The 15,366-nt window shown below is 39.3% G+C and overlaps 1 protein-coding gene across 2 annotated transcripts in view; it reads right to left on the minus strand.

Moving 5' to 3' along the window:
• The window catches only part of ATP2C1 (ATPase secretory pathway Ca2+ transporting 1), a 154,229-nt gene extending 139,628 nt beyond the window's left edge, over positions 1 to 14,601 (minus strand). The window contains exon 1 of one of the 2 annotated variants that reach the window (XM_070794818.1): positions 14,145 to 14,601. In XM_070794818.1, the coding sequence (XP_070650919.1) occupies positions 14,145 to 14,252 (108 nt within the window). In that variant the 5' untranslated portion in view covers positions 14,253 to 14,601. The remainder of the gene's footprint in view (positions 1 to 14,144) is intronic. The other variant, XM_070794805.1, reaches the window with a different exon arrangement.
• Between the last annotated feature and the right edge of the window lie 765 nt (positions 14,602 to 15,366).

The raw sequence follows: 15,366 nt of genomic DNA on the forward strand, positions 1-15,366 counted from the left end.
ACCTAGACAGCATATTAAAAAGCAGAGACATTACTTTGCCACAAAGGTCCATCTAGTCAAAGCTATGGTTTTTCCAGTAGTCATGTATGGATGTGAGAATTGGACTATAAAGAAAGCTGAGAGCCAAAGAATTGATGCTTTTGAACTGTGGTGTTGGAGAAGACTCTTGAGAGTCCCTTGGACCCCAAGGAGATCCAACCAGTCCACCCTAAAGGAAATCAGTCCTGAATATTCATTGGAAGGACTGATGCTGAAGCTGAAACTCCAATCGTTTGGCCACCTGATGCTAAGAACTGACTCATTTGAAAAGTCCCTGATGCTGGGAAAGATTGAAGGCATGAGAAGAAGGGGAGGACAGAGGATGAGATGGTTGGATGGCATCACCGACTTGATAGACCTGGGTTTGATTAAACTCTGGGAGTTGGTGGTGAACAGGGAAGCCTGGTGTGCTACAGTCCATGGGGTTGCAAAGAGTCGGATACTTCTAGAAACTGAACTGAACTGAACTAATTTACATGATTAAACCGCTCATTTGAATCCTGGAAAAGTGCTGCCAAGGTAAAGAATGCCAACATTGCACATTTGATTAGAGAATTTAAATTACTTTTAAGAAAATTAGAATCAATTTTCACTGAACAGCCACCAAAACTACACATCTGTTTAGTGTTTTTCAGTCGACATAACACTTCATGTACATTATTAAATTTAATCCTCACAACCCTACGATGTGAGCGGACTAGCTCTATTGTTTTTTATAGCTGACAAGTCTGAGACTCATAAGTGAAGCTCCTTGTATAAAGAATTTCTCACTATTTAATGTCAAAGTCAGGAGCCAAATATCCATCTTGGCTTCAATTTCCTTAAAAATTCCACAGTGACCATTAGAAATACAGAAGAAGATATCCTGTTTATTGAATTATCTTTTATCATTTTGTTTCATTAAATCATTGGCATCTTTCAAGCCCATTAATCCTGAGCCTAGAATATCTGCACCAGGGGCTTCCCTGGTGGTTCAGTCAGTAAAGAATCTGCCTGCAATGCAGGAGACTCAGATTATATCCCTAGGTTGGGAAGATCCCCTGGAGAAGGGCATTGCAACCCACTCCACTATTCTTGTTGGATAATTCCCATGAACAGAGGAGCCTGGAAGAGTACAGTCCATGGGGTTGCAAAGGGTCGGACATGACTGAGCGGCTAACACTTTCACTTTCATAGCTCATTTGGTGACATTCAAGAATGCATTAATAGGGACTTGATTCTAGAACATTCTTGGTCATTGTCCACATTTATTCATTTGTTCTTATTTAACCTTCAGACACCATCAATGGGAAAACCATGCTCCAAGTAGAAGATGTTTTAGAATTCCTTGTATTTATCTTCTCAGAGTTGAAAATTACTATTAAAATAAGAATGTTATCTTATAATAATCACAAATAGGCATTTTAGAGAGATTATTCAATAAGTAATTAAGACATGTTCATTAACATGCTTTATTGGAAAACCAACATTTTAAGCATGTGTTCTAAGGATCTAAACTAGAGGCACTAAATAGTATTAGGAATACTAATTTCATCTTTCCAACTTGTAAAATGTTCCTTTGTCCTTAGTATTTATAATTATATTTACATATTTACCAGAGTAGGGGCAACAAAAAAACTGAGAGATATATTTTTAAATGCTAAGACCTCATAATGGCTTTAGATAGCATGGAGGACATAACAACTATTATACCTTTTCTATATTCTGCACTTTAAACCAACAATTAAAGTTGTCAGTTGCTCTATCAGTTCAGTCAGTAAACAGCTACAAAAGAACTATAGATACAATGTATTTTCAATTATATTCTTATAGGAATAAGACAAAGACACTGTTTAATGATTTCTTGCATTAAAGTATTGTATCATACTAGTAGGGCTGGGACAACTGTAGCTGGAGATGTTCAACAGGAACCTGTGAAGCTGTAAGTCATCATCACTATCCCCCTGGCTTTAGCAATGACTCTCCATCTTCTAAAGCGCACGTGTGCTGTTCTTGAAAAAGTAGAGCAACCCCTGTCAACCTTGATTTTGGAAATACATATCATCAAATGATCTATATCAGTAGTTCTCAAACTATGGTCCTTGTCACCTTAGAACTTCTCAGAAATGCAAATTTGGGGCTCTGCCTCCGACCTGCTGAATTAGCAACTGTGTGGGTAGGGCCCTGCAGTCTGTATTATATTAATTACTTCCGGTTTAAGCACTGATATACAAGAAATATAAAACTTTTGTGTAAAAAAGTCCTCAATTCCAACGAACAGCTGAGAATGTATATCTGAATTTTAAACCTCCTCCAGCATTCTTTTTTTTTTTTTTAGCGATGTGGCATGCAGGACCTTAGTACCCCAAAGTGAAAGTGAAGTCGCTCAGTCGTGTCTGACTCTTTGTGACCCCATAGACTGTAGTCTACCAGGCTCCTCGTCCATGGGATTTTCCAGGCAAGAGTACTGGAGTGGGGTGCCATTTCCTTCTCCAGAGGATCTTCCCGACCCAGGGATCGAACCCGGGTCTCCCGCATTGTAGGCAGACGCTTTACCGTCTAAGCCACCAGGAAAGCTACAGTACCCCAACCAGGGATCAAAACTGAGCTCCGTTCAGTGGAAGCTCAGAATCTTAACCACTAGACCGCCAGGGAAATCCATAAACCTCCTCCAGCATTCTTAAATCATATATGGCTTTGAACTTTGAGTAGTTACCTGTTGGCTTAAGACCAGTTATTTTAAAAGACTAAGGGAAAGGGCACTAAGACCATGAAGAGATTCTTCTTCTCCCCTTTTAAGTAAGGCGGAGCGTCGCATCTGTATAGCGATGGAACTTTCGTATGGAAGAGAACAAAAGTGCAGTGCAGCGGCAGTGGAGCTACGGTTGTGTTCTCAGCTATGAAGTCAACCTTTGTTCTCCTATTTCAGGTTTGAAGACCTCTGGAACAATGCTTCTTTGACCAGCTGTATCAGGTTTTAGCAACACCAGTTAAATGAAAGTGGAGGAAGCTTCATAAATAAAAAATGCCATTACTCTTGAAATGGTGTGTTCGTCAGAGAAATAGTTTCATCCCTCAAAAACAAAACAACAGCAACAAAAACTATGTAGCATTTCAGAGGTTATAAAAAAATGTAAGTACATTATACAGAAATTATATGGTGCGTACAGAGCAAAAGTGTAATTTTTCAGCTTTGGTGAAATAGTTTACACTAATCAATCACTTTAAACAATAAACTATGTACTCATTATATAAGACCAAAATACTTCAATAATATGATCTGTTAATAATATTGTTCACAATGGATTACCAAAATCATTCTGATAAAAACAAAGATTATATTAGCAGTAAAAAAAATGATAATATATTTATTTTAAGGTGTACTTATAAGCCATACTCTAGTTTAGTGGTAAATATTATAATAAGCTTAATGGTACAGGACACAATTATAAGAACAGTTACTCATTTAGAACAAAGGAAAAGGAGTAAGATGAGTCAAGAGTTTTCCACTAGAAGGAAAACATACCCAAGACCCAAGAAAGCTAGGTGTTCAAATACATTACCAGTGAAAACACTTCAGTAAAGAGACCCAACATAAAGGTGATTTTATCCAGATACAAATTAGAGCAACTATGTTATAACTGCATATAAAAGTGAGTTTACAAAAGCTTGATTACATCTCAATGAAATCTTAAAGACTTTCTTTAGTGTTGCTATAATTTTTCTACTGTGTCATCTAACAGCAATAACATGTTCTTTCTCTATGTGTATTAACTGGCCTGCTTGGAAGGATAGCAAAGGGTGTTTTTAATATTAATTAGACCAATTTGGGAGTTTTCAGATCTATTGCATTTGCAAATAACCCCATTACAAATAATGACTTTTGCAAATATAAATGGGGGTGGGGGTGAGGAAATCTTTGAGTTTGAGCAGTTTCAGAACATCTTCATCTCCATGGTACTATTTACTATAGTACAAAATACACTGAAAGAATATCCTTTGCCTCATTCAATGGTTTGGGGAGCTCAGGCTGTTCAGAACAGGACCTCATCCATTACTTTGGAAGCCACCCTATGGCATGTACTCTTGCATATTGTAGCAAACACTATTTTGTTTCTTTTGCCTGTTTGGTAAAATTTACAAAAGATATTTTAACTGCAAATGACTTTAGACCACTCTTTTTGCTGACTTTTCTCCCTTCAGAATTTTGGCCTTGGCTGCTCCAGTGCTATGATAGGAGACACGTGAAGGGAGAAAAGTCAGCGAAAAGAGTGGTCTAAAGTTATTTGCAGTTAAAATATCTTTTGTAAATTTTACCAAACCATGAGGCCTAGCATTTCTTTTAGGACCTTAAAAGGTACATCTGCAAGTGAGGGGCCCTCAAGCCAAAATTCTGAATCTGGCTTAAAGGAAGTTGAGATGAGGAGACATTTAGATTGCATTTGGATTTCAGGACATATAAATGTGGTTTGTAGTCATGTCTGTGTATGGTTAAGTTATCACTAGCTGTCTTGGTAGGACGTCTAGGAATATTCCCACCACGTATAATCCTAAATCACAAGACCTGAAATCTTCACCTAAGTGTGTCCAGTGGTGCCCAGCACCTGAAGTGTATGGTGGTAAAGGAGAAACAGAGCCAGAAACTAGTCACTAGAACTTTTCTAGACTCTAATAAAAACCAAATATAAATTAACCATGTTAGGAGTATCTGAATTATCTTTTGATGAGCTCTTTAGAAAATATTCAGTTCAGTTCAGTCGCTCAGCCGTGTCTGACTCTTTGCGACCCCATGAATCGCAGCACCTCAGGCCTCCCTGTCCATCACCAACTCCTGGAGTTCACTCAAACTCATGTCCATCGAGTCGGTGATGCCATCCTGCCATCTCATCCTCCTTCGTCCCCTTTTCCTCCTGCCCCCAATCCCTCCCAGCATCAGAGTCTTTTCCAATAAGTCAACACATGAGGTGGCCAAAGTACTGGAGTTTCAGCTTTAGCAATAGAAAATATTAGAAAACCATTTTCACATGAAGTGGTGATCAAAGACTCTGTAGTCTAAAAATGTAGGAACAAAACACCTTAGGATGCATCCATGAATTAGCAAAAATGCGGTTTTTTTTTTTTTTTAGATTTTGTGATGTTTCTTATATTTGTCACCCAAATCTGTAATTCATTGAGGTTTCTTATTCCATTCTAAGTCTTCACTTTATATCCAATTTAATACTATAATTTTGTGCTGGAGAGGGTGTGGAGAAAATGCAAACTAGTACAGCCACTATGGAGAACAGTGTGGAGATTCCTTAAAAAACTGGAAATAGAACTGCCTTATGATCCAGCAATCCCACTGCTGGGCATACACACGGAGGAAACCAGAAGAGAAAGAGACACATGCACCCCAATGTTCATCGCAGCACTGTTTATAATAGCCAGGACATGGAAGCAACCTAGATGTCCATCAGCAGATGAATGGATAAGAAAGCTGTGGTACATATACACAATGGAGTATTACTCAGCCATTAAAAAGAATACATTTGAATCAGTTCTAATGAGGTGGATGAAACTGGAGCCTATTATACAGAGTGAAGTAAGCCAGAAGGAAAAACACCAATACAGTAAACTAACGCATATATATGGAATTTAGAAAGATGGTAACAATAACCCTGTGTACGAGACAGCAAAAGAGACACTGATGTATAGAACAGTCTTATGGACTCTGTGGGAGAGGGAGAGGGTGGGAAGATTTGAGAGAATGGCATTGAAACATGTAAAATAGCATGTATGAAACGAGATGCCAGTCCAGGTTCGATGCACGATACTGGATGCTTGGGGCTAGTGCACTGGGATGACCCAGAGGGATGGTATGGGGAGGGAGGAGGGAGGAGTGTTCAGGATGGGGAACACATGTATACCTGTGGTGGATTCATTTTGATATTTGGCAAAACTAATACAATTATGTAAAGTTTAAAAATAAAATAAAATTTAAAAAATAATAATAATAAAAAGAAAAAAATAAAGAAAAAAAAATACTATAATTTTGTATTCTTTTTCTTAAGAGAAGTTTCCCCAAATTGACTAAACTTCAAATCTTTCAAAAACATAGATCTCTACCTAAAGGGATTTAATGTGTCTTCCCTACACGGTAGTTATGATGGTTGTATTTTTTAACTCCTTTATTCTTAATTAATGAGAGAAAACACCAGGAGAAAAAGGACAAAAAGAAAGGAAGAGGCAAGGGAAAGAACGGGAGAAAGGGACCTTACCGATGGAGGTATCTCAGTATGAGGCAGTGAACCAGACTGTGGAGTCAAACAGGCAAACCTGGAGCTGACATCTTCCTGCCATCATGTGTAAGCTATGTGCCAACTATATGCTAACCCTAACCTTACCTCTTGAAACCTCAGTTTTCTCACTCATAAAGTGGGGATAATACCACCAATTTTATAAGATTATTATGAAGATTAAATGACAACATATATAAAATATATTGCTAAGTGCCTGGCACATAAGACATTTAGTAAAAATTTTTAATTTCTTGTGTTTTTTTGTTTTTTGTTTTTAACTTTTTGGCTGTAACACAGGGAAAGCTGGATCTTAGTTCCCTGACCAGGCATGGAACCTGGACCCCCTGCAGTGGGAGCCTGGAATCTTAGCCACTGGACCACCAGGGACATCCGTAAATTCCGTATTCTTGAATGAATAATCCAAGTTGTATTTCTTGAAATAATCTTACTAATAGCTACCTTTAGGATGCACAGGAAAGAGATAATTTCAACATTTTTCCTGCTCTCTTCACAGCACACTATGAGCTGTACAACATATGTGGGAAGCTCATTTCTTTTTCTGCTAAGGCACGAAACTATTTGTACAAGGTGAGAAAATATGTCATCTTCCATTCTGAACAAAAGTTAGCAAATAAAATGTTACAAACTGTCTGAGAAGTGGGATAGGGTAGCAAATTTAGGAATCTGCATAAAAAAGCTACATTATAGTTTTAAAAATAAGGGTTTCATATATGAGTTAATGTGATTTTTTTCAAAAGCAAAGGATTTGGTGTTTATCCATTTCATCCTATGGTTCAAAGACGTCTGAGCACAGTAGATTAGGAAAGTTTAGAAGCATATGACAAGATTAGAAGTAGCTCAGAAGTTAACTCAGGGTCCAGGTGTTTCCCAGGCATGTCTAAAACTTCACAGCTACAGCAATATGGACAAGAAGAGGGGAACACCTTCCAAAGAGACCATAATAAGCAACTGATTGTTAGCACTAAATGCAGAAAAAAAAAAGAAAGTAAAAGAGGCTTGATATCAAGGGGGGAAAGTGGTTAAAATGTCACACAATAACCTAAAATTTTTCCATGTACCCATTCATCAATGACTGCAGAAGTATACTTAGTTATTTATTTATACTGAAGAGGTTATAAAACCTGTAAAACTATGGGTGCAGGTAGTTCAGTGGTGGATCAGGCTCAGAAAAGCTAGTCACTGGTGCATAAGCTTTTCATCTGAGCTGTTTTCTAGGTGTAGCTTTATTTCCCTTCCTTAATGGAGGATTACACGCTACATGAATCTCCAAAGATGTTGGATTCTGTTTTCTTCGGGTTTTGATTTCAGAGTGACATGCTCAGACTGTGGAGTATTTATCACTGAGTTAAACAAATGAACTCTAGCTTGTGTACCTACGTCTTCTTTGTTCCTTGTTTTTGTTCAGTCGCTCAGTCGTGTCCAACCCTTTGCAGCCCCATGGACTGCAGCACGCTAGGCTTCCCTGTCCTCCACTATCTCCTGGAGTCTGCCCAAACTCATGTCCATTGAGTCAGTGATGCCATCCAACCATCTCATCCTCTGTCACCCTCTTCTCCTCCTGCCTTTTGTCTTTCCCAGCATCAGGATCTTTTCCAGTGAGTCAGCTCTTCATATCAGGTGGCCAAAGTATTGGAGCTTCAGCTTCAGCATCAGTCCTTCCAATGCATATTCAGGGTTGATTTCCTTTAGGATTGACTGGTTTGAGCTCCTTGCTGTCCAAAGGACTCTCAAGAGTCTTCTCCAAAACCACAGTTTGAAAGCATCAATTCTTCGGTACTCAGCCTTCTTTATGAACCAACTCTCACATCCATACACGACTACTGGAAAAACTATAGCTTGGACAATTTGGACCTTTGTTGGCAAAGGTCTCTGCTTTTTAATATGCTATCTAGGTTTGTTATAGCTTTTCTTCCAAGGAGCAAGGGTTTTTTAATTTCATGGCTGCAGTCACCATCTGCAGTGATTTTGGAGCCCAAGAAAATAAAGTCTGTCACTGTTTCCATTGTTTTCCCATCTATTTGCCATGAAATGAAATGATGGGACCAGATGCCATGATCTAGGTTTTTTAAATGTTGAGTTTTAGGCCAGCTTTTTCACTCTCCTCTTTTCACCTTCATCAAGAGGTTCTTTAGTTCCTCTTCGCTTTCTGCCATTAGGATGGTGTCATCTGCATATCTGAAGTTATTGATATTTCTCCCAGCAATGCTGGATTCCAGCATTTTGCACGAGTCACCTTCATTCCTAAGGGGTCTGAATCATCTTTCTATTCACTGTATCAGAATATTGGGGCTGAAATGGGCCTCATGTATCATTCAATCTTCTCTTTCATGATGCAGAAACCATCACTACACTATCTCTCAAGGAGGGTCACAAGGAGGGTGGCCCATTGTTTAGCTTCACTTTTTTAGAAAGTTCATCCTTATTATTGTATCCCAACTCTCCCTACAGTTCTACTCATTAGTGATGGTTATTTTCTCTGGGACCTCCCAAATACCACCTCCATTTTTTTTTCACAAATTGGCCCTATGTGTCTTGTGAAACACACAAGGAACAAGTACATACACAGAACAATCAGCCCTTACATGTCTGCCTCACAGAGCCTAACATTCAGGATTCCTTCCAACACCTCAGAATAGCATTCATTATCTGCCTACACCCCTCCCCACTGCCACCCTCACCACCCAGCCCCTGGGAACCAATTCCACAAATGAGTTCTTAGTGCCTTCCAGGCAACCGGCACTTTATTTGCCCTCCAGGACATACTGGGAAGCAAGTGGCCTCCAAAATAGGTGCTCAATCGCTACTGAGATGAGCACAGCAACAGAGAGCTATAAGGTGCCTCCAAAGTAATACATGCTGAGGAGAGGGGACAAGGTAAGAGAGTCAGAAAAGGCTGCCCTCAGGGACCTCATATTGAATTAACACCTGAAGGGAGAGTAGGTATTAACTATGGGAGGATAGTGAGTAACAGTTGGGACAAAGGCCTAACCAGGATGTGACAGGGATCCAGAGAGAGGAGAAGGATACTGGAGTTGGGGTGCAGAGACCAAAGGCAGGCACACAGCAGGAAAGCACATGGGGGCTGGCAGCGTGGTGAAGCAGGGAGTTTCACGGTCAGTTTATCTCTGGAAGACCCCCTAACTGCAGTGAGAAGAACCCATTAGACAGGAGAGCAGTGGCTGGAGGGAGACCAATGAGACAGCTGTCGCAATATTTCAGATAAGAAGGGAACTGGCCTCCTGGGCTAGGGTGGCAAGACAGAGAAGTAGATTGAACAACTGGGGGCATGCTGCTGCTGCTGCTGCTGCTGCTAAGTTGCTTCAGTCGTGTCTGACTCTGTGCAACCCCATAGATGGCAGCCCACAAGGATCCCCTGTTTCTGGGATTCTCCAGGCAACAATACTGGAGTGGGTTGCCATTTCCTTCTCCAATGCATGAAATAGAAAAGTGAAAGTGAAGACACTAAGTCATGTCCAACTCTTAGCGACCCCATGGACTGCAACCTACCAGGCTCCTCCATCCATGGGATTTTCCAGGCGAGAGTACTGGAGTAGGGTGCCATTGCCTTCTCTGAATTGGGGGCATACTTGGGGATAAGACTGAAAGGATTGCTGATAAATTAGATACTGACTGAGGGAGCAGAAAGTGCTGGAGATGACTTCTAGGTTTCTGCCTGAGTAGCAGGATGGATGGTAGTACATTCTCTCAGAGAAGACAGGATTGGGAGAGAGACAGAGTATGAGAGTGTGCGCCGTGACCAGAAGAACGTTCATCTTCATACAAGCCATCAATCGCAGTCCTTGGGTGTTTATAGGCTATTAAGTGCTGCAGACACACGTGTTTGTGTCCCCCAAGTCTGTATGCTGAAATCCTAACCCCAATGTGATCGAATTAGGAGAGGGGCCTTTGGTAGATGACAGGTCATGAGAAGAGAGCCCATATGAATGGCATTAGTGACCTTATAAAAGAGAAGCTGCATAGCTCCCTCCTCTCTGCTATGTGAGGACACAGCTTAGAAGTCAGCATCTGAATGCAGGAAGCGGGTCTCACCAGATACCAGATTGGCTGGCACCTGGATCTTGTACTTTCAGCCTCCAGAACTGTGAGAAATAAACTTCTGCTGTTTATAAGTGTATGATATTTTATTACAGCAGCCCAAACAGACTGAGGCATGAAAACCATTGGAGACTTTTTATTTGGTGAATAAACAGCTCTCTTTTTAAATTTCTCCCTTCAGATAGAGACTGTTGCATTTACCATGATAAACTAGTTCAACTTTTAATGTCATATTTAATACTCCCAAATATTAAGGTTCAGTTTCATACTATCACAGCAATTTAACTGTCAATGTTGCTTAATTTAACTATCAGTGTTGCTTTGTATACAATCATGCAAATTCCTCTACAGAAATGGGGTAGAGTCTCTGACCTCTACCTTAAATTCTACAAAGGATCATCTTTTCTTCCTGCCTCTAAAGCATTAAAACTTTTTCTCTACCCAAGCACAAAGACAAGGGGCAAATGGCTTTAGTTTTCCCCTGAGATGTCATTTGAAGTACCAGTAGCATTTCATGAATTTTTTTGGAGGCTTTTAAAAATGGATAACTTTGGTATACTATCAAAATATAATAACACACTTACTTAAGAAGCTAAATATTCTTAATATTTCTTAAACCAAGCTGTATGGAAGTTTCTATCATTTTACCTAGAGAGGAAAGCCTGCATCAGCAACTCAACACCCTATGCCGTGTTCCAAATCTCAACAGAGCTTTTTGGGGGCGTCTGAGGGGACACCTTAATTTTTATACTGTCATTCAGAGCAGACATAAGAGCCAAAATGACAAACTAAGTTTCTAGGGTTCAAATTAAATCCAAATATTTATTTAACAACCCACCACTGAGGTTGGCATTTACTAAGAAACAAAGCAAGAAATAAAACTTCAGTGATTCTGTTTAACTGGAAAACTTTCTTTAAGCCACTGAAGAGAAACTTTAGAACAGCCTTCAAAACAAAATTCGGCTCTAATCTGTAACCACAGTATAGATATTATACATAACCCCTGACCCCCCAAAGACCATTCTCTCATTTTAAACTAATCAGGGCGGGTCTTGAGCCACAAAATACTTGCTATGACAGCAGTGTATGATTTTTGCCTCATTATAAACACTTGAGAACAGCTCTTTCTACTAATTAAGACTGTAAACATCACAGAAGGGGTATACTACACCTGATCCTCATCACCTATGAAAATGCTCCACACACAATATATATTAAAAACTTGCCTAATCATCAAAAGAATTCCACAAAACAAGATGACAAAGCAGAGCGTTGTGAGCATGACGGTCAGTCTTTGCTAGGTCAACATTTGTATTCGTATTTATATATGAGGACATCATATATGTATGATGGTAACATGGTTGCATTTTCAGATAACAAGAATATGGAGAGATAGCAAAAAAAAATTATGTGTATTAATTTTGTTGGAAGATAATATTACACTAGTTCAAGGGTCTAATCAAAAAGCTTATTTATGTATAGCTATTGTACGTGCCCTCTGGCCCCCAAGATCACTCTCCTTCTCCTAAGTAAATTTACCATTAAATAGGCAAGACCTGTCAGGTCAGCTCTTAAATCTTATTTCTTGTTCAGAAAGAAGTCTTTCTGTTCAAGAGACAGGAGGGCACCAGGTCATCCCCCAAGTTCTTGTCTATAAGTCATCCTCTATGTTCTGATCCCTCATCTGTAGGATACATGGAAGAAGAGATTCAAGTTCATGAAGCCACCTCAGGGCAGTATAAGCTGTGTTGCTGTCACTAGGTCGTTAAGAGATCAAGCATGGTAAAATGGATCAGTTTAAAGCCAAGCAACTCGAGTCCCAATATGCCTTCAGCACTTGCTGGCTGGTGGCCTTGGGCAAGGCCTCTTACAGTCTGAAAGTCTGCCTTCCCTCAGCTTTGTATTGAGCATCCATCTTATGGGAATATAAGGATTAGAGATAGCTAATGAAGGTCCTAAAACTATACACATTAGCAACCTCCTTTCTAACTTTCCAATGAGCTTTCCAAGGTTAGCCATGACCGACTTTGACCTCATTTCTCTAATTCTGTGAGACCTTATGCTGCAGAGCTGTTAATTGGTTTCAGAAAGGAACTGAATATGTTATTTTTCTTACTGTCTCCATTAGTCTATATAGTGAGTTAAGAAATCAGCACAATGCTCGTCGCTATTTCAGGTCATCCCAAATGGTTGTCAACTGGGGAGGGGACCGTCCACTCAGCCCAAGACAGAGGATCCTATTAAATTCTAATAGTCCCCTGAATGTATTTTGTAGCATTTAAAAAATAAACTTAAAAAAAATAAAATGTACAAGCAATATAGCCACATCTCTGAAAATTTACAAATACTGAGAAAAGGGAGTGGCAATTACCTAATCCACATTCCACAGTTCCAGCCCCATCCTTTTAGCCTCCTCTCCCTCCCCTCCCCGGCTCATAAGGCCTGAAGAAGCCTGTGGGTGTGGACTTAGCCAATGTGGCCAACCCAGAAACAGCACTTGTGTCTCTGGCTTTCCACTTAAAAAGCAAGCATATACTGAGACTTGGAAACCAAGAGATATCCTTGTAATGCCAACACCTTGCCTAAATAAGAGATAATCTAGACCAGCCTAACCCCCATAGTTAGCACAGTCTGAATTTCCAGCACTTGTAAAATCATTAAAGGAACTGCATAAGAGCAGTTTCCCCTCAAACAGTAATAATAATTCTTATTTTTCTGAATTATGCATCGACTTTTGGGGAAACTTGTCATTAGAGGATTTTCTGTCTGCTGACTTTTGCTTTCTCATCTTGGAAGTGTTTTATTAAGTAGGGCATCTTGTTCAAATACAGGACACTGCTCCTGTCTCCCATGAGGTTTTGCAGTTCTAGTTACTAGCATGATACACACACAATTTATGACTGTTTTGGGTCTTTGATGTGGCTACACATTTGTCCTTTACCACTACCATCCTTTTTCCTAAACTAGATTTAAGTGGATCAAACATAGCTATTTCTTCTTATAATTTGGTATGATTCAGAAAAACAGTTTTAGGAAATGCTCTTTCATAGATTATAAGGGATAGAATAATATAAATCTCAAAACAGTAAAATGAATGCATGGTTTTTAAAAAGAAATGATCAAACATTTTAGCAGGTTTTTTTTGTTTTTCTTTTGTTTTTTATGTTTAAACTCCCACATGCTAGAGTCTACTGCTAGAAGTACTTTTGATTGGCTAAAAAGACTAAAATCAGCAGTGCTCTGTCCTCTAACTTCCATCAAAAAAGTGACTAATTACTCTGAAAGATTCTCACAATTAGTGATCTGTTTAAGGCTATCACACTTACAGTCTACGAAATGTTTCTTTGTTTGGCAAATCCTGGTGATATTAACCTAGACATAAATAAATACAAAAAGCTGAGTATATTTCTGGGGCCTGATATTATTGTCTGTCAAAATATTAACAGTTTTAAAATTTGTATTTGAGGCCCTAGAAAATTATCAAGGAATCTACACAATTTAATTCAGAGTAGTTTAGCTATTCTGAAAAAAAGAAAGCACAAGGTTTTATTACAGAACTTGAGCTTAATCTCGGGATCCAAATGTTCCAAGTTCAAATAAATCCCCCACATGCCTGTTTGCTCCTCTGCCAAGTCTGAACAGCTGAAAGCAAATGCCGACTTGTGCCTACAAACAGGTAAATTAGCAGAAACTAAATCACCAAGTGACATAAAAGCAACACCCAGAAGCAAACCCCCATTAGCCTTAAAGGTAAAATAAACAAAACGGTACCTGTTCTTCTTCTTTTTGGTTTCTCAGCATCGATAAATATTTTCTAATTGCATGGATAGGATATTTTTTGAAATAAGAGAATCTTGACTGAGGCAACAGATTATCCATGATGAGGAGATCACAAAGATCCTTATTTGCCCCTCCCTGTCAGCAACCACATGAAATCTAGAAGCTTCACAGTTCCTCAGATGCCTAGAGATTTGCTTGTAGCTTGACCACTTTCCTGAAAACAAAGCAGATGTTCTTCTCCTTGCTGCTTCCTCTTTCAGGAAGAATTCATGGTGAAAGCAGACAGCCACGTCCCAAGGCCGCCTGAAAGCTTCCAGAAACGCAATACCCAGAGAGCAGCAGGAGCCAGGAGGAATCCAGGGGCTGGTCTGCCGGATGCAAATTGCTTAGTGGTAGTGATGTGACTGTCCTATTTCTAGCAACAGCGTTCTGTTGCAAGCTATGTTAATATTAGGTAGCTGGTGACTTTCCACACCCACAGACTCTCATGAGGTTTAATCTTAATTCTTCTGACAGCTTTTCTAGCTCTTAAAGAGGACATGACATGGTTTTTTCCTGTTTCCTTCCAGAATTCTTATCAGCATGAGCACGCACACACACACCCTCAGCGGCATCTCAGTTCTAAAGTGTTGAATCATTCAGCCTTGAGAAGCATTGTTTCAGAGGATTTCTAAAAAAAAAATTAACAAATTACTTCAGTCTTCATCCTTATCAAGGAGTTCAGTGTCAGCACTTAAAATGGTTGGTTTACACTATCATGTATTATGCAACATGCCCAGTAACCAGATACTTTATATCAGCTGAACAATAGCTGCAAACAGATTTTGTTTTGAGTTAAAAGGCTTCTCTCCATGAATCCTTATCACATACTCACAGGCTGAATCCTGGAACATTAAATTTCCCCAGACTCTATTCTGAGCTTAAGGAAGAAAAATGTTACACATTTACTTTCTAACTCTTATGAAAAGGATTCATGCTTAAAAAAGAACATGGTAAGAGATCTGTGGTCATAAAGGACATGAAATCATAAAATTTGAAAGTTCAACATTTTCTTAATTCTCTATAGAAGTCGCAGGGTTTCTGAACAAATTTCCCTAGTAGGCTATGCTATATTATTACCCTTTTTAACTTTGCAGTAGCTGGTTTATTTGATGAAACATTTGGCCAGTTTTCTGAGGGGCAGTCATATATAGTCCAGGGTATACATCAGCCA

Source organism: Bos indicus, chromosome 1 (assembly GCF_029378745.1).
Source record: "Bos indicus isolate NIAB-ARS_2022 breed Sahiwal x Tharparkar chromosome 1, NIAB-ARS_B.indTharparkar_mat_pri_1.0, whole genome shotgun sequence".
NCBI lineage: Eukaryota > Metazoa > Chordata > Mammalia > Artiodactyla > Bovidae > Bos > Bos indicus.